Source organism: Pteropus medius, unplaced genomic scaffold, assembly GCF_902729225.1.
Source record: "Pteropus medius unplaced genomic scaffold, Ma_sr-lr_union100, whole genome shotgun sequence".
Taxonomy (NCBI): Eukaryota; Metazoa; Chordata; class Mammalia; order Chiroptera; family Pteropodidae; genus Pteropus; species Pteropus medius.
Window position 1 is genome coordinate 5,317,375 of NW_024354875.1, and position 23,982 is coordinate 5,341,356.

Sequence of the window (23,982 nt, forward strand, 5' to 3'; positions counted from 1 at the left end):
TCTTCCTTTGTAAACTATCAGTACCATCCTAGAAATAAAAGTTGATGTTATTTGTGCAATTTCAGTAAAGATCAAGAGTAAAGAGAACAAAAAAGAAAAAAAAATAGTAGATTAAGAAAGAAAGAGACAGAATGGAAAGGAGGGAGGGTGAGAAGGAAGGAAGGAAAGAGAACATGAAGAGGAGAGAGGATAGGTGGGAGTGGAGGAGAAGAGACAGGACAGGAGGAAAGGAAGGGAAAAAGGAAGAAAGATACTAATTTTAACTCTTTGGAGTAAAGAGTTATTATCAAGATATCATTATTCAAATTTCCAGGGTAGTAACTCAACATCATACTAAAGTTTTTATTAAGTAAGTACCGATTGGACTGTGTTACTCAATAGTTCTTTCTCTTTATTCTTACTGGCTACAACTTTTCATTACTTTATGTGCTTTTTCGTTTGTTTTTTTATGATAGTCATTTCTCAATCATGTCTTATCTTCCCTTTAGGGTGAATTGGATTTCTGTTCATGATTCTGTTCCATGGTGTTGTCACAGGATAATCTCCAAGGTGTCCGCTGCTATAATTGTGAGTATCGGAAGAGTTGTCTTTGCTTTCACAAAGCAAAGACAAGTAACTGTTCCCAACCTCTGCATCTGTACAACAAGAGATTAGCGTATCTTCAATGGAGAGGACACTTTTATCTAGCATCAAAGAAACAAAATTAGTCAAATTTTGAGGAAACATCTCTGCATCTTGTTTTCTTTCTTTCTTTTTTTTTTTTTCAATATACAATCTTTTTCTGTACTAGCAGAAACAGATCGTGATTTTCCCAAATCAGTCATGCTGCTGAAAGGTTTTAATCAACGACTCAGGGCTCTATGGGGGTCACAGAGAGGCCTTAAAAAATACAAAGTATGCTCACTGCAAACTTTCGTTTCTGGGGAAGGCTTTTTCTTTCCTTTTTTTTTTTTTTTTTTGAAATAAAACATATGATATTTGAGGTAAATTTGTGTCTAGGTAACAAGGGGCAGTTTTGCTAGGACTATGTTAAAATTGTCATGGATTTCAAACACTCGGTTTTAAAGCTTCTATCATACACCAGAACACCAGAACAAACATGTAAGCTGCTCTGATGTCCCACATTAAATGTCATTTGTTCTGTATATAATTTGAATGAGGTTTTATGATTTGGCTTTAAAATTATTGGACTGTGAATAATCCAATTAATTCATGATTGACTATGATTTTAGACAGTAATAGTTCACACTCAGGAATTCTTAAAGGATTAGACAATCTAATTCATAAATTGTTTTCAATTGTAATGAAATTGTATTAATACTAAGTTTAACAAGTAATTAAGTTGACCTGATATCATAATTTTTACTGATTTAATTAAACCATCATATCAATGTTATCAATGTTAATGTGGCAGTTTTTAAAAAAATTTGGTACTATTTTAAAAATAAGTTTTAATTTTCCAAATAAAGTTGACATTCAATAATATATTAGTTTCAAGTGTACAACATAGTGATTAGACATTCATATAACTCGCAAAGTGATCACCCCAATAAATCGGGTACCCATTTGACGCCATACAATGTTATTACAATATTATTGACTATATCCCTTATGCTATACTTTACATCCCCACGACTATTTTGTAGCTACCAATTTGTACTTCCTAATCCTTTTCCTTTTTTTACTCATTCCCTCTCACTTAGCAAACATCAAAAGGTTCTCTGTATCTATGGGTTTGTTTCTGTTTTGTTTGTTCATTTATTTTGTTCTTTAGATTCCACATATAAGGGAAATCATATGGCATTTGTCTTTCTCTGACTTACTCCACTCAGCACGATACCCTCTAGATCCATCCATGTTGATGCAGATAGCAAGATTTCATCCACTGTGTATATGTACCACCTCTTCTTTACCCATTCATCCATTCATGGACATGCAGGTTGCCTCCATATTTTGGCTATTGTAAATACTGCTGCAATGAACATATGATTACACATGGCCTTTCAAAATTGTGTTCTGGGTTTCTTTGGGTAAATACCCAGAAGTGGAACTACCAGGTCCTTCTTTTGAGTCTAGGTATAGCCTTTGTTTTAAAGTCTATTTTGTCTGGTATAAATATGGCTATCATAACTTGTTTGTTTGTTTCCACTTTCATGAAATATCTTTTTCTATCCTTTTATTTTTTAATATCAAATATTTTTATAGATCTCTGAGAAGCTTATAGGCCTAGGCATTGTAAGTAGGCTGCTGAAAAGATCAAACAAATCTGTTCATTGTTGTGATTATTTTGTGACCATGGAGAAAGAAAATTGGCAGGATGCAAAAATCTACCCTGGGAGTAGATATTCTCTCTCTCTCCAGCTTTCCATGGAGACTTCCTCTTGGGAGGCAGTGGAGACTTGCACAGCTCTGGATGAGTCCTAGTCTCCTTTAGTCATGGACTAAGTTCCTAGGGATATCTGAAGGGTCCGACAGTAGAACTGTTGATGCCGGAGTAATTGGTACTTCTTCTTAGGAATACTAGAATTCTGATGAAGATCTAAAGCCCAGAGAAAAATGAGGTGGCACCATGATGGGTAAAGTTTATGATCCGATGATGGACATAGAGAATTATAGGACCCATTGTACAGAGGAGAAGAGAGTCAAGAAAGTCTGTTGTATTCCTTCTGAATATCTGAAGAGCTGGGATTTCCCTTGCCTTCCACTGCCTTATATAGAGAGACCATAAATCATACCGCTTACACCCAGGGATGCCCTAGATGTTGCATTTCATGGCTGGTTTCTTAAATGGCTACATAGCGTAGTGTAGCATTGACAGTTTTTTCTTTTTTCTTTTTAATTTGACATCCTCTTTTATTGTCGTATAATTTCTAAAATGCTCTTAGGATCTCCACCACTTTAGGTAAATATGAAAATGTGCTTTTGTTTTTAAAAAAGTACTGTATTTCACATTAAAAGAAAATTATATGTGTATAAAGTAACATATATTTTCTATTTAATAAGTAATATATGCTACTTATCTTGACAATCATTATATAAAAATATTCATCTGTCAAGATATAAATTCGAAAAGGCTTATCATGATTTATAGGGCTCAAATGGTATATTACCATGGGAATAGACTTTCACTTTGCATTATGGCATCAAAAATAGAATGAACAAACAAACAAAAAAAATAGAATAAAATTCTTTCTTCATCAGATATTAGGAATGAACACATGACAAAAATCAGTTAACCTACTTTTAAAATATGTTACATTTTGCTTCTAAATAACAAAATAAAAAGAAGGAATCACCAGGCTAAGTTTTGTATACCACCCACCTGATTAACGTGAAACTCTATACCTAATAAACAAAAATCGAGAGTATTTCCTCTTTATAGCATTAAGTTTTGTGGTTTATTAAAGAACAAACATCTTGAGACAAAATGTGACATCAGATATTATCATTTTTAATGGTTCCTATAGATGTTCTTTTTTAACGGCCATGTTCCTTATGCTTCTGCTTTGAATTACTTTCCATCGTACATATAAACTAAGCAATACGTGTCTTAGAACAAGAGTCATGTAAGACCATGTAGTCGAGTTCACCATAACAGGGGACTTCAATCTGATCTACAGTAATGGTCATGTTTGTTCACTTTATCGCAGAAGTTCTGGAAGGTTCTAAGACCCTTTGGGGAGGTAGGGACATGAGGTCAAAACTATTTTAAAAAAAATATAAGTTAAGACATCATTTGTTTTTCCACAGTGTTGACAAATGCACTGAAAGTTGAAAAACAATGCTTGATATATCTGAAGGTATTTTAACATACGAAAGCAATAGCACCAAATTGTACTAGTAGTTATGTATTTTTCTCTGACACACAGACTCCAAGTTCATACCTGTTTCCTGCCTTTTTCCTGGAAGCTCCTAGTGGGCAAAGCTCAGGGCTATAGTGAGAAGAGAGAATGCCAGAGAAGTGGAGAAGGGCCAGACCCCATAGCAAGCAGTGGACTTACAACTCGCTATAGTGGGGATGAGATCTAACGTGGGGAATCTCGAAAGGAGGCTATTGCCTTATGGTCCTGGAAAGGGTTAGGCCTGACTCCCTCACTGGGGACCTCGACCATTCAGTCACCTTTAACCCACAAGCACTATATAGAGGATATCCGTGGGAAGCAAGGGACCCATGTTGTCAGAAGGAACAAGTAAAGAAACAGTTGGGACAGGGAGCCAGGGGAAGAAACTTCAAGCTCTAGCTGTTAATGAGGATCATCATTTTTTTTCAGAAAAAGAAGCTGAGTCTATTGCTTTCAGGAAGACAACTGACAGATTTGTTGACCATGATAAATTTGAGCTTTCAAGCAAAAATTAAAATTTTGAAAAACTTGCATCCACCATTGTGATCTTGACAGCATCCTAATAATTAGATTTTTCTTATGAGATCAGTGGTGGTATTAATTAATACACTGTATTGATTTTTATAATGAAATATGTCAACATATGGAAGATTTGCATGACACAGTGAACTGGTATTTTCTAAAAGCATGATGTTATAAATCATGCCTGGGTAAACGATCCATTTAAATTTCAAAAGAGACCAGTGGATTTTAGTGTAACAGAGCATGATGAGTTTGTTGATCTGTAGCTAACTTTTATGAAACTGCTATATGTTGAATTTTGGAAGGATATTAAGCAGAATATCCACAATTATATGACAAGGCTATTAAAATATCCCTCCCTTTTCAACCACATATCTGTAAAAGGTCAGATTTCCTCCATATATTTTACTCAAAGTAACATATCACAACAGATTGAATTAATATGAGATTTTATATTCTATTGAGCTAGATATTAAAGAGATTTTCAAAAATGTAAAACAATGTCAATCTGTTCATCATTCATTATAGTTTCAGAAAACATAGTTATTTATATTAATATATAATGGTTTTATTATTTTTAATGAATAGATAATTTTTAAATTCTCCATTTTAATTTCTAATACGATAAATATGGTTAAGCTTAACTCACATAAAAAAGCTTTTGGGGGTTCTTGATAATTTTTAAGAACATAAGGGGATCTAAGACTGAAGAGTTTGAGAACTGTTGATTTTATATAGACTTGGAATCCCCAGAGAGTTCTCGTAAGATAAATTTTTATACAGTTAATTTGCCAGTGGAATATTTAAAACCAAAAAAAAAGAAAAAGAAAAAGAAAAAGAAAAAGGAAAAAAAATGAAAAGAAAGAAAAATACCACGTCGAAGCACAATAAACATGAGAAAATCTTTGAAAATTCCAAGGAATTTGGGAACCACCATTCGGGAAATGCTCCCCTAGAATAATCTCTAGGGCAATTTCCCAAATTAAGCTATTACATGCCTGTGAAGCCTGAGGGAAGCAGTCCAGACTCTCAGAGCACTTTTTCAACATTTACAATAAGAGGTAAGCACCTTGGTTCATTCGTTGATTCTTTGATGTTTATAAGCCAAATCTGTTGGAATAATTAAAATGAGATCAAAAATACTCTTGATTGATCATAAGCTAGTTTACTACAGTCACTGCTTTTACACTACTTTTTGGTCTGCTTTTTGTGCTTTGATTTTGTAACAATGCTAATAAGACTGTACATAAATTAAGTTTCCTATTTGCTAAAAATTTCTAAAATTGTTGATAATGTTTTAGTTGTAAAAGGTTTAAAAATATATTTAAAAAAATTAAATAAAATTTAAGAGGGGTAATGGTTATCTTTCATTTTTGCCTGTTCAGAATCCATCTAGTCTCTTTCTGAAATAATAGTTTGAATTTCCTTTGGAAACAATATCACCAGTAATCTTAGTTCTTATGGTTCCATAATAGGGGCTAACTCCAACTTCAGTCCAGAAGTGGCCATATGACTAAGATCTGCCCAATCAATCGTTCTATCCCCTTGGCCTCACGGATTGGCTTAAGAATGAGCATGCGACCCAAGTCAGTCAATGAGAGCCGTCTTCACAGTTTTTTTTGGAACTCTTGGGAAAGGGGTATATCTTTTCACGAGGGATGCTAAATCCTTATCACTTACTAGCTGAATGACAAAATGAATAATTCTGCTTGATCTCTCTAAGCTTCAGTTTGTTCATAGGTAAAATGGAGGAAATAAAAGTATTACTTCAAAACTTATTTTAAGAATTAAATAAGATAATAAATATAAAGATTTTACCTCAGTGACCAGCATGTAGTAAGATCTCAAGAAATGTTAGCTGTTTTATTATTTACAGGCAAATTTGATCTTTCAGATGCTTCTCATGATGAAGTCTAAACTTCTTCCTCACGATAGTACACACGGTTCACTTCTGTAACCAGCCTCATGTGTAGTCTCGCCCCTGTCAAAAGCACTGTTCTCTTAAAGCTACAAGCCTTCTCTTACTCTAGGATTTTAATCATGACACTACACTCCGCCTCGTGTACGTATCCGTTCCCTCTTCTTTCCCTCCTCCTGGTCTTACAGAACATACTAGACAGCATGTTCTGTAAGACCAGGAATCATGTCTATCCTGTTTCTCTCTCTATTTCCCCCAATAACATGCTAACTGACCCCTGAGAAGATCTCAAAGTATTTATCAAACGAATTATTTTAAACCTTATTTGAAAGACTAAAGCCAGAGTTAAAGGTAAATTATTTGTACATTTCTCATTAATGAAAAGAATTTCCCCCCATTTCTTCAACTTTCCCAAGTTTCCAGTAAATAAACAAAAATACATTGACCAGTCCTCAATTGAATATAACATTAAAAAAAAAAAAAATCAGAGGGAAAAATCTCAGTGCCTGTTGTGGACAGCAGATGGCAGTGCAAATATTATTTGCTATGTATTCTGGTTGGCTTACAAAGCTCCCAGAACCAGTCTCTGAAAAAGCTTAGCATAAGTCAGAAAGAATGTTCTTTTTTTTGTAATGTCTTCTATGGCATTCTTTGCGAATACCGTTGGTGTGGCATATCCACGGGGCTTTTCCAGAGAAAGTCAACCACTGTCGACTAGGAGCAATGTCAGGGTGGACTCCTAGAGAGGGCACGAGGTGAAGGACATGGGGACCTGGCACTGCAGTCAAAATTCCGGCCAGCATGTTGTCGTCGTGGTTCTCAAACAGGATTAGTTTGTTGAAAGGCAAGTAAGGCGAAGGCACCTTCTGCGTTATCTAAATTTTTATGCCTGGTTAATTATTTTTCCCCAAAAGAATGAGAGAATAATTGGAAATTCAGAATTTTTCTAATAAGAATGAAATTACTATCATGTTGTAGTTTTTTTCCCAACAGTTTAGGTATTTGTGTAGTATCTAATGTCATGGTCTGTGTACATGTTTAGTAGAAATCAAGTTTAAGGGAGTATATATACATATATACATATATGTGTGCGTGCATTGTATATATATATATACATACACACATATATGTTATACACAGTCTATGACAATAAGTTAGCTGACTCTACAGATCTGATCACATAAGACCCATAAGTAGTTTCACACACAACACACACACACACACACACACACACACACACACACCAGTTAATATCGCCAAATTCCTTGACTCCAGATATCTCTCGTAACTTTAACCAACCATCTTCCTAGGGAAAAAAATGGGAATAGGAATATACATCATTTAGAGAAAACCCTTCAAAGTACTGGACAACAGAGCCCAGTCCTGTCTTACTGCATCAGGCGTAATAACGTCTTCTTGCTGTACGAGAGCGAGAGCCATCACAGGCAGGTATATGCTTCTTGATGTCAGAGGTCATATGCCATCACCTCTCAGTTAGCTGTTCAAATAGGAGTTCTCACAAGTAGGTTGAATGAGTAACTAACCGAACCAAAAACAAAAAGCGTATATAATGCTGCTCTGTTTTAGGAAACATCTCGCCTATGTGACATGGTTGCTCAGGTGCTCGAGAATTAATTTTTAAATATACCAAACAATCAGTTATGAACATCTCTCAGTTAGTTATAGGAACAGAGAAATTTCATGGCTAGAGAGCAGAAAAAATATTTCTTCTTTGAGTTTATGAGGCAGGTTATATGGGGTAGCATTTTACCTTCCTAATTCTGTTCCCCTGGGTTTAAGATAATAAGACATTAAGTGACTTTGTAAATCTGATTCCTGAGTTTAAAATCTTGGAAGTTTAAAATTCATAAATGACTTCCTGTAATTTTTAGTTAAGACCAGAATCACTGATGTGGTCAGCTTGGCCTGTCCCTTGTCAGGCTCTCGGTCCCCTCCCCGGCCACAGTCCCTTGCCCTCTGCCCTCCTTTCAGCCACTCTCCCATGCATCTGTGTCACAGTCCCTTGATTATTCTTTCTCTTAATTTACCTGAAAGTTCGTTTCCCATGTCATCCAGATGCCCTGTAACAAATTCAAGAGGGAGGGAGTACAGTGTCATTTTCCTCGGTGGTGGCTTTCACCACCGAGGAAAATTACATTTTTAACTTTTGTGATTAATAGCAATCTTTCCCACTGGCACACACTCAATGCTCGATAAATCTATATTGAAAAAAAATAGGTGAATAAATGAATAGATGAATAAACAAATGAGTTTTGAGCATGGAGGTGGAAATAGGGAAACCCAACCTAGTTAAATTATAAGAGAGCTGTAGTAAGGGTCAGAAAACCAAAATCCATTTCTTGACTTGAATCTACTACTTTACAATCAGTCTGGGTAATTTACTGGACTCCTCTTGAACTTCTGTTTGGTCACCTAAATAGATCATAACACCAGACCATAGATATACAGGTTTTTGTAAAAACCAAATGAGATAGCACTTACGAAAGTCTATTAAAAGTTAACACATAGTATATAAGTATAAGGCAGTATTATAAATGGGTAATCCACAAATAATCACAAAGGTCATAAACTTAAATTTCGCAATTCAGGTTAAATATAATTTTCAATAATCTTGGAGCAAATTTGGAATTATATCAGGTTCTGTTTTCTTTAAATATGTGTATTTCACTGTTAATTTGAACAAAGAGAACCTTAGATGCAATCAGAAAACAATGTGATTCTTTTCTCCCCACAAACCGGCTCCAGCCTGCTCTGGCAGGAAGGAGGGCAGTTATTTCTTGTCCTTTGGAAAAACACTAGGCCAGGTCCCAGAATTTTCCTTTTCATGTTGATATTTAAAAATTCTTCAGTTTCAATGTTGAGAGGATGCGGAGAAAAAGGAACCCTCATGCACTGCTGGTGGGACTGCAAATTGGTACAGCCACTATGGAAAACAGTATGGAGGCTCCTCCAAAAACTAAGAATTGATCTACCATATGATCCAGCAATCGCTCTACTGGGTATTTACCCCAAAGACTTGAAAACCCATATCCAAAAAGATATTTGCACATCGATGTTCATAGCAGCATTATTCACAGTGGCCAGGACATGGAAGCAACTGAAGTGTCCTATGATAGATGACTGGCTAAAGAAACTGTGGGACATACATACAATGGAATATTACTCAGCCATAAGAAGAGATGAAATACTGCCATTTGTGACAACATGGATGGACCTCGAGATAATCATGCTAAGCGAAAAAAGCCAGACAGAAAAAGTTGAAAATCACATGATATCACTTATATGTGGGATATAAACCTAAAAGCAACAAATGAGCAGGACAAACAAACAGAGACTCATGGACATGAACTATAGACTAGTGGTTACTAGTGGCGGGAGCGGTGGATGAAAGTGGTGGTAGACAGGGTAAAGGGGATCAAATACAGGGTTTAGGGGGAGGGTGAAGTGGGTAAAGGGGATCGAATATATGGTAGCTAAAGGAAACTGGACTCTAGATGGTAAACACAATGGAATATATAGATCTCAAATGATAATGTACACCTGAAATTTATATAATTATATTAACCATTGTTACTCCAACAAACATAATTAAAAATTAAAAAAATAAAAAAAACATTCTTCAGTTTCTTCAAGTCACAAAAAAAAGTCTTATTGAAGTAATCGTTATATCTCATCTTTACATTAATTACAATTTTTAATTTATTTCAAGGAAACACTTCTCTCCTGGCCTGTTTAGGCTTGCTTCTGGCACACAGAGAGATGGCCTCTCTCTTTGCCTCGTCCCCATGTTCTTACCTCTCTGTCCCCAACTTGGTCCCCACCATGTCTCGCCTCACAAGGGCAGAGAAAGGAGAAAAAATGAAAGATGAGAGGGCAGAAAAGGTCTTCCTGTGACTGGCTATCTCTCACCTGAAGATCTCCTGGCTGTTTCCCCACTGGGCAACCTGTAATGAGCCTTGAGGCATGTCCAGCAGAGTGCCTGATGCTCTGGGCAGTCACATGACCCAAATCTACTCCAGGGTTTCTCCCTGTGACCTAAGCTGTTACAGGAAAAACAATTTACACTCATCTTTAACCTACCATCAGTGTCTGGAGAGTCACTTGCCATGCAACTTTCTGTTCTGTGATCATGAGCCATTCAACTAACTTTTTGTACATTTTTTTTCACTATATCCTCTCAATGGCTAGACACAAATATCTAGCTTTCCAAGTGGTCCCATTAAATGTCTCTCACTGGATTTTCCACTGGGGGAGACGCTTCTCTCTTTTCACCCCTGCTCTATAGGGGATGGAGACTCATTCTACATGCATGTGCACACACACACACACACGTGCACGCGCATGCTCACACACAAAAGACCATCTCAAAGTCTCTCTAATATCTAGTTTCTAGCCTCTCGGCCTCCTCCCTGGCCAGTCCCACTTTCTCAGGCTAGAGATGAGAGCTCATTTAAGAAAAACAAAATTCATTTTGGTCACTTCCTTTGCTAGTTCTGCTTCTGTGGTCTAGCTTTGGCTGCTGAGTGTAAGAAGAGTTACTTTCTATTATTTCATAACGGTCTTTATAAAGACATACTTTCGCTATTTTAAATGGCTAGCTCATTCCAAGTTCTCCTTCTCTGATTGTTTCTCAAAGCCCTACCACCATTATCAGAAGAATACAAATAAAACTATATCTCCGGTGAAGACATCTTGTAGCAGGCAGAAGTCACAATTTTCCACAGAGAAATGAAGGCAAGCCTATTGGGGTTATGACTTACATTACTCTCCAAAGACTTGCCAAGTGAGAACTCTGTCCTGTGGTTACTAGAATGCAGAAAGGAAAGAGTTAAACTCTGGAGTGTGAAAACAGTGAGCAGAACCTAGCAACGGGATCTGGCCAACGTTCCCTGAGGAAATAACCAGGCACCCAGTTATAACTGGGAAACGGAGCAGAACTGTCTTTGGTGCCTGAGTGGACTGTGCTCCATGCCAGCCTTGAGGGCAGTAGGCATGAAAGTCCACAGCTGCCGGGGGTTGACATGGAGCCAAGGAGGAAGTTAGTCAATCTCCTACAGCGAAGCTCAAATTACAGTGGAAGCCTGAACTCGGCCAGATTGGTTTGTTGTTCCTGTTGCATAAGAAAAATGAATGTAACAAAGAATTCTCAGTCCCCATCAATACACAGCCCTGAGTGGTGAAAACATGACCACTCAAAATGAGGCTTTGAAAAGTGGGATGGCGAAGCAAAGAAGGGAGAGGGGATCTTCACTTTCTACTTTGACCTTTTGTTTTTCAGTGAGTGTGCTCTACTCGTACAATAGTAAAAGATTTCTATTTGAAAGAAAACCAGCAATATTCCAACAGACCGTGGTGCCTATATCAGTTATTCCATACTACACCCAAACTCGGCGACTGAAAACAACAGTCATTTAGTTTTGCTCATGAGTCTGTGGGTCAGCTGGGTGGGGGTTCTGATCTTAGCTGGGCTCACTCACACATCCATGGTTGGCTGAGGGTCAAGTCTCTGATTCTGGTATTTGGTACTGTGCTTTCTCCCTTGTTTGGGTAGCCGAATTCTGAGGACTCTTGGCTTTGCTCCATACGTATGTCATTCTCCAACAGGCTGCCTTAAGCTTGTGTATTTAAATAGTGGTGAAAAAGAGAAAGTGGAAGCATTCATGGCCTTTGGAAGCTGAGGTTCAGAATAGACCGGAGTCACTTCCATCTCATTCTATTGGTTGTTGCAAGACACAAGGCCAACATAGAGTCAAGGGGTAGGAAATAGATCTTACTGCTTGAGAAGGAGTTATGAGCCAGCGCACTGCAAAAGGAGTGGATGCGAGAGGAGGGGAGTAACTGGGGACATGACTGTGACCACAGCACCCGAAGGAGCCAGGCCATGCGAAGAAACGGAAGGAAGAGCAGAGGAGATCTTTGGGAATTATACGGCCATGCTGAAACCTTTCATACCAATCAGATTCTAAAAGTAAATCTTTTCCATCCACATTTCTATGAATGAGATGCAGGGAACACTCTGTCGCCTCGCATTTGCCTGTTTCCTATTCATCGAGCTAGTATCTAATTTAATGTTACTTTCTCCGAGAAGCTTGTATAAATTACCTTCCTCTTAGCTAGAGAGTAAATTACGTGATTGTGCCCAACATTTTCCTTCCACGACACACAAGAATCTGTTGTTTTCGCTTCTAGACTATGAGCTCTGAGAGTACAGAGTCGATTCTACCATATTTTCCTTGCACCCCCCTGTGCCCCCACACCTAACCCCTGCATAGGGCAGAGTAGATGCTAAATACATTTCTGTTAGAAAATAAACACAAAGAGAAAACCGAATTAACAGATGAATGAATGTCAACTCGGATATGTATTAAAGAAAATGTGTACATTTGCAGATATCAATATTTTCTTGTGATTCCCACATCCTGCCAACATGATTTTAAATCTCACTCATTGCTACCAAGCAGAACTGAAACACCGTGAGAGGTTAAGATTACTTCTTGGTAGCTGTGTATAATGCAGCAACCAAGTATTTAAAGCTTGTACCTGATCTTGTCTCCAAATTCCATAAATGCAAACTCAAGGGAATCCAAAAATGGCTGTCGCATTGGCCTAAAATCTTTGTTTAAAAATGCACAGTGAGTTAAGCACAGGCTGTTGCACTAATAGTAGTCACACAGCCAGGGATAGCTAAAGAAAACCTCATATTGTATTTCCATGAGCTGAGCTTTCCAAAGGAAACATGCGTTCTTGGTCTTAGAAAAAGATCAGAGACTTTCCCAGTAAAATGACATGGAAACAGAATACGCTTTGCTCTGCTAGTTATTATAAACCAGCTTTGTACGAGGCGTTTTTATGCATTTTTAAATTCAATCCTCATAATGACCTACACAGCAAGATTTCCTTTATCTTTTCTGTAAAGATAGAGAAACTGGGGCACAGCAGTGTTATATAATTTCAAGTCATAACCATCAAAGTATTAATTTATTAATAGCATTGTAAAGCGTGATTTACTTGCACTAAAACAAAACAAAACAAAACAAAACAAAACTACATGGATTCATTATGGTTTGCCAGGAAATACTGTCATAAATACTGCTCCACAATTCCCAGCCCTGATGCCCAATTCTATCCTGCTCTCTTGTTTTTACTCCTCTAAACTTATGCACATGGGACTCTTTGTCTATGAAGGGCTGACTCATAAATTTTGAGTTATGGCTGCCAGGAGGCCTATCAGCAAAGTTAGCCAGTCATTCCAGCGTTATCTTATCGAGTATAGTAAATATGTTTCAGAATTTTCAAGAGGAATGCATCTTTCTTATAAATCCACCGAAAAAAATTCAGTTCTCAAAGACGACGCTCGTAGATTCCACTGCAGTCCCCTTTCTGAAGCCCAGTTTTCAGTTGCTTATATTAAGTGGCCCCCATTCAGCTAGATCTCTTTCCCAAGTATCTACTTAGGCCTTTGGCTAAACCCCCTACATTTCTGTAATCTTCCCAATCTTCAAAGACGTGATTAGAATACGAATTAGAGCTGCAAACGTCTTAAGAACCATGGTTTGGGGCACGTGTGTACTGTCATGGAGCTATAGCGTCCTCACCAACCCCAGCAACACGACCCAAGACTTCTTTTGCTGCACCTGCTTTACAAACGTCTCTGTCTCAATTCTGCTCAGTTCAAGCCTCAGCTTGAATGTCACTGCATATAGAAAACTTCTCTTCATTGCCCTAGACGAGTGATTCTCTCCGCTTTGCTGCAAAGAAATCTGCAAAGGAATCACGGTGATGACGTATTTATTGAGTATTGTGTTCCGGATACCGTGCTAAGTATGTCCAGATATTATCTCATTTAATTCTTACCTTGCATTCTCAGTGGTATCTGTGAATTAGGTACTATTATCATTCACACTTTATGGATGAAGCTCAGAGAGGTGAAGGAACATACCCACTGTCATCAGTAATAAAAATCAGAATCCAGATTTAAATCCAGATCTGCTGGATCTCAAACTTCAGTACTCAATCATTTAATACATACGTTTATCATAATATTTACTCTACAAATGTGGTATGCAAAAAATGGCACATTTCTTTTGTTTTCTTTAAATAAAATTAAATCCATATCTGTTTTTCACTTCTCTGAACTTGTGAACAAAGGATTCCTCTTGGATATGAAGGGCTGACTCTTGAATTGTGGTGGAAAGGTTGTCCTAGAATAGGTCATAGAAAAGCCCAGAACTTCTGAGAGCATAATATACAAGATGGCCTTTCTAGTCTTCAGCTTATACTGGTTATCATAGGGGAGTTTGTTTTTCAAACATAAAAAGCCCCTTGAAGTAGAGAAGTCTATATTTCAGAAGCTGGAATCAGAAAGCATCAAACCCAGCCTCACTGACAGCCCCATGCAAACCCTACTCCACTTGACCTCTCTCCCCATTCAAAGGCCAGACCACTTTGCCAGGATGCTGTGAAGCATTATTCTGCTGCTGGTCCTTTCCATTATTCGTGGAATGCCAGACTTCTGTGCCTCTTTCAGAGTTAAGAAATCTCCCTTCCTTCTTCACCATCAAAGATCCTGTGCCTCTCTCTAATCCCCACTTCTAGCCTTAGCATAGCCTTCTCCAGGAGCTACAGTCTCAAGAAAATGATAGCCAGGAGGGCAGATGTCTGCTGGCACCTGCTGTTTGCTTCTGCTATAGCCTAACCTCTTGTGCTTTAAGATCAAATTCATGCCTCTGCGGAATGGTCGTCACTTGATTTCACAAAACAGAAATTGTGAATTGACAGCCTTTATGTCTTACATGGCCAGAGAATGCAAATTATTAGAATCAATGTTGTTTTGAAAGTTGAGCTACATTTAAAAATTGGGAGTTTTCACATAATAGAAATTAAATCTTGGAACTTTTATCATTTCTCATGGTGAGCATCAGCTGGCACTGAGTAGCTTCTGCCCCCTAGAGATGTCCTGTGCTTTCCAGGTCATGTGCACTTCCATTGTTCAGCCTCGTTGTTTGTCAGTTTGCAATAGATTTTCTTTGTAATGGAGAAATATTTCTCTGTACTTATGTTTCTAACAAATGTTGGAATACATCACTTAGGCCACAAGGGCTTCAAATTTCAAAACAAATGGGGGAAAATTTTTTCTTTGTGAGAGCAAAGGACATTCCTAGCATAAAATGTGCAAGCACAACATGTCCGTTTCGAAGGAGCCACCTCTCCGAGTCCCCTGCCTCACGTTACCTGCCTGTCCTCCAGGCACCTCGTTCATATCCCACAGGGGACTCCTCAGAGCAGCAGAAACACACAAGGGTGAATGCACAGAAGCTCAGGTCTTTTAAGATCCTTCTATAGAGATTAAGTCAAGGTCTGTGAATTTACTTCCAAAAATGCATCTTCCTTCTTTATCCTATGAGGAAAGTTTTCTCGGTATATTTCTACTCATGTAATAACAATAATTGTTATTTTTAAAAAGATCTGGTATAACGTTGGTTTAAGACTCAAAGTCTCCCATTAAGTCCTCTATCTTTTCTTTTTAAGCCCATACTAATTTTCTGTTATTCAAATAACATTAAATGTACAGTAAACAGTATATAGGTAACACAGTATGTAAATAATTGAAAGGAAAATAACACATTTAATTATAATCTAATTTGTGTTGAATGGTTTTGTGTCACAGAAAAGCACAGTACTATGTTTTAGTTAGCCTATGGTATGTGTGGTGGGGATCAGGGGGTTCATTCCTCCAAAACCATTGCAGAGCTGGATATAAGCTGCTTGGAAATTTTTTGCTGATCGAATCAGTGATTGAATTCCAAATTTTGGTTAATACCGTACTTACTTGTACGATCTCTACTTTTTCTCATTATTTTCATGAGCATTTGGGTCCCAGCCCTCCACTGCCTTCGAGAATCACCCTCTAGGGAATGACTGTTTTACTGAACAACAGTGACTTTAATAAAGTACCACGGCAACCGGTGGCCACGTTAATTAGAACTGAGATCTGACACATGCCTTTGCTTTACTTCAGCAATTTCTCTGCTCCTCAAAAGAGCTGTTAAGAACAACTATTTCAAGTGGCTAAACCACTTTGGGTAAAGCAATAGTCTGTGACTGGTAGCAGTGTGAGTGTGTGTGTGTGTAAAAGCAAGTGTGTGTGTGTGTAGGCAGGAGGAAGAGAGAGAGGGCACAAGCCAGAGGCTAGTGGAACTATGACATTTTCTAGATTAGTATTGACACATTTTAGCCTCTTTCTTTTCAGAAAAATAAAAACGGCCAACTCAACAGACATTTTTCCTTTTCTACTTTTTTTTTTTTTATAAGGATCGACTCGATGGATATAATTGTAGTGTTATGTTTGGGAGGCACTGACTTTTAAAAGTGCAAATAATTGCAATGCTCTTTTGAACATGCATGCGAACAGCTTCGCTTTCACGTAGGAGACCCTAACTTGTGCCGAAGGTATATAAGTGACTATACATTTGCCCCTACTTTTCATATTTCTTTTAATGTAGATACAAAAACGTCTTTTTTTAATCAAAAATGTAACAAAAATCTTTATCAAAAATGTAACAAAAATCTTTTTTTCCTTCATCTTTGTTTACCACCTTCACAATCTAACATGGAGAATGTGAGGGACTACGGATACGTATGTCATTTCTTCTGGTCAGTAGGCAATTTACTGCTCTACAAACAGAGCTGAAAGACTCAGGAGAGCAGATTTAAATGCCATAAAGCAGAAGAGATGCTTCAGGAGTTTGCTGTGGAAGAAAGTCAAAGTATGTTACAGATTCTGTTCACACTTTGAAAATATTGGAAGGGTCATGTCGAAGTGTCAAAGATGTAAATATATACTACTCAATTTATTCAACTTACTAAGCGATCAGTACGAGTTCATCGTGGGCTGTCTCATTGTTTTGTCTTCATTTATATCATAGATTCTTCATCCTTTGCCCACATTTTGAAATGATTGGATTCCCCAGGGCCCAATCTCAGTTTTCTTCTCATTGCAGTTTCTTGTTCTCTTAGTTCAGAATCTTCTAGTTTTAACCATTCCAATGGTCTTTAGTCTCCATCTCTAATTCCACTAAATCTCTTCACCTCCAGACCTGTTATTCCAACTCTCTACTACCTTCTCGGTTAGATGTCTCAGAGCACTTCCAACTTAAGTCAAAATTTAAGTCCCAACTGACTCATCTCATATTGACTGCCTCCCAGTCAGTCACCTATGCTTGGAGCCATGGAGTCAACATAAGACCTTTCGTGATGAAACTGAATTACAGTATACTTATCTTTAAAAATTCTTTAGATGACTATAAAATATCCACCACATAATGTTCAACACCGAACCATGATGTGGCAGATACTGTCCATTGCTTATGCAATATCATCCCCCGCTTATCCCTGCAAACAGACTATTAATTTCATTTCCAGGTACAAGGCTGAGGCCCCTTGATTTAAGAGAAAGAAGGATCTTCTATAAGCCCCTAAAATTCCCATTTCCATTCATTCAGCCACTGGTCCAGAAGACATGTTCTCTAGTTCTGACCAACTAATTGGAGGGAGAGGCCACTGGGGTCTGACATGCCCAGAACTGTCAAGGCACAGCCTGTGATTACAGAAAAAAATCAAGGTAAGCAGAACAGAAGAGGTAGAAAGATAGAAAATTCCTGGGTCTTTAATGACTCACTTAATGGTTGCAAAATCCCAACAGTGCCTACTTATCTTCAGATTGGGTACTATACGAGCTAACATTACATAAGCCACTGCTAACTAGTACTTGGTGGCTAAAAGCATTTCTGTCTACTACACGAGGTTCTTCAGAGTTCTCACTATCTGTCCCCACCCTACTTTGCAGCTTCTTCAGTCCACCTTCCCCCACCCTTCACACCAAACACAACAGGTTCCATTCACAGCACTTTTGATTTTCACTCAGAAGGCAGACTTCCTCCTTCTCTGTCTTCTTGTGAGCAGCCTTAATATTTCAAGCTCTAGATCAAATGTTGCATCCTCAAGTAATCATCTTTTTATCTACCTAAAGCCCCTGATTGTTCTTGCCAAAATCATACTCTCTCACAAAAAAATCAATCGAATTTTTGTTTCGCATATTATTTGTGTATAACGCATTACATTTTAACGATCCATCTGTCTGTCTTGCACTTGACTTCGATCACCAAAATGTGAAGATGCCTTATTCATCATCGTGCTCCCAGATCCTAGAACAGTGGCTGTTACACAATAAACACTCAGGCAGTGCTTCGGTTTTTATAAAATATATCTTTGGTCACAATAGGAACAGACATTGTTTATGTTTTTTAGTTAGAACCGGTATAGGTCTTGATAGTTTATTTTTAAATACAAATAATGAACCTAAAACTAATCATAATTTTCAATTAAAGGGTGATGTCATTGGGAATTTTTTTCCTATAAAATGCTATTGGTTCTGTATGTTTCTTTCTTTTTTTTTTTTTGACAAAATGAACAGATATCTTTTTCTCATGCACTTATAGCTATTTATACTTTACTATCAAAAATAGATTTTTAAATTTCTGCTACATTCACATAATATTCCTCCTCTTAGATTTAAACTCAGGTTATTAAATTGGTTATCCACATGACACATGATATGGCTGCATCACCAAAGCTTTAAAGTAAATTTTTGAATGTGGGGAAGTTATTGCTCTGCCTCTGCCTGGGGACTATTATAGAAACATCTCTTACCAAATACAAAAATGATTAATCTTATTTTGATTTTAACTTGTGCATGCCTATCAGAGAGAACACAGGCTAAATTCATGTAAACTGCTTTCCAAGATGAGTATTAGAGTTGAAAAGAACATTAAAGGATTGGCCTTTTCTTCAGAGCCCTATGCTCTTAAGGGGTAGAAACCTGAGGAGGCTGCTTGCTTATTTGTCATTTGTTTCAATTGACAGCTCTCTATGAGTCCATCCTGTAGATGAATCAGTTCAAAGCAAATATACACTACTTTAAAAAAAAGTTTAATAATATTTATTTATTAAAGATGCAAAATTGCATTGCAGATTTTGACTTAATCCAAATTTAAAGGAGTATTGGATTAGAATTTTCTAAATCTTTTGACTTAGATTTGGAAACTTAGTACCATGACGGTTCCTGTCTTCAGCTCACCTCTTCAGATGTCTCATAATATCTATTTTCTCGACTGCCTTCAGATTATTTTTGTTACATTTTAATCCTCAATTTTACTTCTGTTAATTTTTTTTCCAGTTGCCTAAAATCTTTTTTGAAGCAAAGGAGGCATAAACTTTAAATCATTTAAACTTCATAAATTAAGGTTGCTTTAGGTGAGGACTCTGGATATAGATGAAATTTGGTACTGGATGCTTCGAGTTGTCAGGGCTACTACATTGCATAGCTCCAAGAAGTATCATTCACTTCTCTATTGTTCACATGCATAATACTCCCCGGAGTGGTCCAACATATTGTTACATTCCTTTGTGTGGAGGGCTATTTATACTGTCCCTATGAGTGAACAGAGATATCCTTGGCTATGGTTCTCCAAGTGATAATCGCATAAAAGCAGTTTCTAGAGACACAAGGAATTCCTGTCTGCAAAAGGATTATCGTTCTTACCTGAGCTGTGGTTTCCTGCTAACAAAGTGGGGCTCACAGAGCATCTTCCTAGTCTACTGGTGACCACGGGCGGCCCCGGTGTTCCATCCCATTCCTGAGCTTTGACAGGCTCTCTGGAAGATGCCCCGTGATGTCCTCTCTCCTTGCTGTCCAGCTTTGGTAGAGGTTCCGTGCTGTGGCTTCGTACTTTCAGCTCCTCTGTCGATTCTGTGTATTAATTAAAATTACATCTCATTAAACAAAAGTCAAACCTTACCCAGGTTTTATTTTTAAAATTAAAGAACAATTTTCTAAAATGCTTTCAATTTATTTTGGGGAATTTAGATGTGCGTTGATCATTACAATATTTAAATAAAACAGGGTCAGAGATCACACTTTTTTTTTGAGGAGTGCGGGTAATATCGTTGGGAAATAGTTTTCTCTTTGGAAAAGGAGAAGCTCAATGACTCTTGATCCTTCTTTGTTAACTCTTCCCTGTGCTCATCTTCAAGAAAACTTCTTAAAGAGCACTTTACACTCACTCTCTTTACTGTCTCATCTTTCCTCCACTCCACCACCCGCTGTGACAAGAATTCATTCCAGTCACTCTACTAAAACTGCTTTTGCTAAGATCGCCTAGTGCCTTCAAGATGGCAAATTCAGAAGACATTATTAAGCCATTTGACAACTCCTTGATTACTCTCTTATTTACAGCTTTAATTCTCTAGGCTTCAGTGATGGTCCATCTTCCTATGTTGTGTTCTATGTCTTACACGTTTCTTTATCATCTCTAACTTCTCTTGCTTCATGGTTGTTAGCCACTGTTCTTCCTGTTCTATCTTTCTGTGATTTTATCCTCCAAGAGTCAACTAGCAATTGAATGGATGGTTGTTAGTGATTTCTAAATATTTTATCATAAGCCTGGACCATTCTCCAGAGCTTTAGATCAAAAAAAAAAAAAAAAAAAAAAAAAAAAAAGAAAGAAATCCAACTGCCTGCTGGATGAGTCCATCAAGATGCCCCATAGAAAATACAAATTTAACATTTCAGATACTGAATTGACACCATATTTCACTAAACTAATGGTTCCTCCTGTTCAGCCAATCATCAAACTAAAAGATTCCTCTCCCTTTCTTTAACCACTACTACCCATTAGTCAGTAGATTCTGCAGAATTTATTTCTGAATATCTTGTTCTCCCTTCTGTTCCACTTTGTATCACATCTACCTCAACTTCTCTGGTTCAGCCTGTAATCAGCACTCTTGAATTACTGCAACTTGTCTCCTTTATTGTGTCCTTGTCTCCCCAAAGTACAAGCTCCAAAGCATATGTTGCCAAAGTGATCTGCTTAAAATGCAAATACAATTGAAGAACTTCAGAGTTCCGGTCAAGATGGCAGAGTAGAAATTAAAAAAATAGGTTGGCTCTCAAATATTAAAAAAAGTTATTTCGACATAAAAAATGCCAATATGATCAATTATTATTTTAGGGGATGGATATGGTAGCCATTGCGTAATGCATGCACAGAAGTGATCAGAAACACATGAAATAAAGATGATTTTAAGAGTACTATCTTCTTGCTGCCATGAGAACAGTGTTATTTCAGGAAATAGCCATCCTGTAATGCACATAGAGAGGAGTTTAAATACAAAAATGAACAAACAAAATGTAATTTTACTCATAATGTACTCCTGACTAAAATTCTTCCAGAAGCTTCCTGTTATCCACAGAAATGTCTATGTGTCTTGTTATGAACCACAAGATTCTCCACCATCTCTCTCTTCTCTTCCTTTAGAAATTTTTCACTTCCTGCCTGAACAATATATTCAAGAAACATCACCAAGTTGGTTGTAGCTTCCTTCTCTCTACTCCACCTCTAGCAAAAACAGTGCTGTTTCAGACAGCTACTGCCTCTTACCTCGTCTGCTTTGAATAGACTTATAGCTCGTTTTTGCTCAGCTAATCTACTCAGTCCCAGGGTATATGGTCATCTCTGCACTGACATTGTCTTATATTACCTTTCTTTCTATTTGCTCTTCTCAAAAGGCTCTGAGTTCTTTAAAGGCAGGCTCTGAATTTTGTTTTTTGCTTCCCCCCACCCCCCGTTTGGTGCCTCCAGAACCCTTAGCATATTGCCTGATAGGCAATCAATTAATTAATTAATTAAATAGGTCTCTCAACTCTGCTGGCATCTTTCTGATGTGTGTAGGAAATACAACATTCCTAACAGAACAAGAGAATTGACTATTATAAATTATGAAAGGAGCACAGAGCTAATACTATTTTTAAAAATCTGGTTACCTAACAGTCACAAGTTGTAAAATTCACCAGATTGAAATTTTAATTCAAGTAAGGAATCTTTGAGAAAAACTGTAGTGAAAAAAAAATCACAGAAATGATTCACTGAACCTGTATTTTGTTTTCTTTGAATGTAGGTTCAAATACTCATCATATTGCAGAACGACAATGCCAATGTCATACTTTGTTTCCCTATCACCTGCATCTGTGGGGCAGAGACAACAGTTTGTAATACCATAAGCAGCCCTATGTGAAAGAAGGATCTGAGAGTTCCAGCTTTGCAGCCTTAGCCATGGTCTTGGGTTGATGACCTATGCCATTGAGCACTTCATTTCTCCTCTTGGAGTCTCATTTTCCTTAACTGCAAAATGTAGATAACGCCAGCCTTGCCTAACTCCCCCATTTTAATTTGAAGGCTCTAATAATATTCAACACTGGAAGATATTTTGAAAACTAATAAGTGTCACACATATAAAAAGCCGTATTAACTTAAATAAATTCTAGTAATTTTTCTTTTACGGATTTCTTCTTTCTACATTTGGACTAGATAATCACTGAGAGACTGAATATACACATGGAAAATTTCCAGACCACATATAAAAACAGAACTCTAAACCTTTATCTAAAGTAACCAGCTCAGGAAGCCAACTTAACACTCTTTAAGTCCGACTTCAGGGATTCAGACCACTTTCTCTAGCAACCAATCCGGGAAGTCAAACAATAACCTGTGTAACAAATGACCCAAAACAGCCAGGACTTTTGGCCCAAGTTCTAAAATAGGGCCAAACAGAGAAAGTAGACTATATACCCAAAATTAATCATGGAGGCTGCCTCGCTTCTAGTTAGCCTGCCTAGAGCTTTCCCAGGCTGATAGCCTCCATTTGGGGCACGTCCGAAGCTTTTTCCACCATAAGCTTTCCCACTCTTCTCCCTGCCTTTTAGTCTCTGTCAGACATAAGTGGTAGTGGCTGACTGCCTGTTATATAGCAAGCTCTGAATTAATAGCCTTTGCCTGTTCTCATTTGTTTGGTCTTCATTTACTTCTACATTACGATAGCCCCTTCCAGCTCCAAGATGCTCTGCAGTTGTGTAAACACATGCCATGAGCATCCTTCTATGAAACAGAACTTAAACCAGGAGGTTAGCTTCATAACGACAACCTTAGAAAGGTTCCTGGTCTTTAAATGGTCCAGTATATGAGCCTAAGTCCCAGTTACACTGATATCAAATATAAGAAGTCAAATATTTTACAAGAAATATACTCCAGCATAATGACTACAGCAAAACAATTTAACCAACACTTGCTTTTCAGTGCCCTAAGTCAAACGAGATAAAACAAGTATCAGAAAAGAATATCTAGATTATTTCCAAGCTGTTTATTTACAGTTTCAAAGAAAATGTGCTCTGGCTTCCAACTGTCTCAGCCTCAAATCCTAATGACCCATCTGTTTCACCTCACCTTCTCCTCCAGATTTTAAACAAATCATTGGGATGCTCGCTTTATTACTGACTTTTCTATTTCTTTCCATTACCATCATTAAACATTTATCTTCTTTTTTTTCTACACACACACACACACACACACACACACACACACACATACACACACACACGTCTTCTACTATTGGAATTAAAACTAACCAAACTAAAAAAATGCTCAAACTTAACCTTGGGTCCAATATTTTTGCAGATTAGGACAACATTTTAAATATAAAAAGCTGAGGATGCGTGTCAAGGCACCTCCACCAACATCAGTTTCTTTGTTCTCATTCAAATTACTTGCATACGCATACCAGAGAAGT

The 23,982-nt window shown here is 37.5% G+C and overlaps 1 protein-coding gene across 1 annotated transcript in view; it reads right to left on the reverse strand.

Moving 5' to 3' along the window:
- The window catches only part of NYAP2 (neuronal tyrosine-phosphorylated phosphoinositide-3-kinase adaptor 2), a 238,795-nt gene that overhangs the window by 41,381 nt on the left and 173,432 nt on the right, over positions 1 to 23,982 (reverse strand). The window contains exon 5 of the mRNA XM_039855507.1: positions 19,904 to 20,110. Coding sequence (XP_039711441.1) covers positions 19,904 to 20,110 — 207 coding nt within the window. The remainder of the gene's footprint in view (positions 1 to 19,903; positions 20,111 to 23,982) is intronic.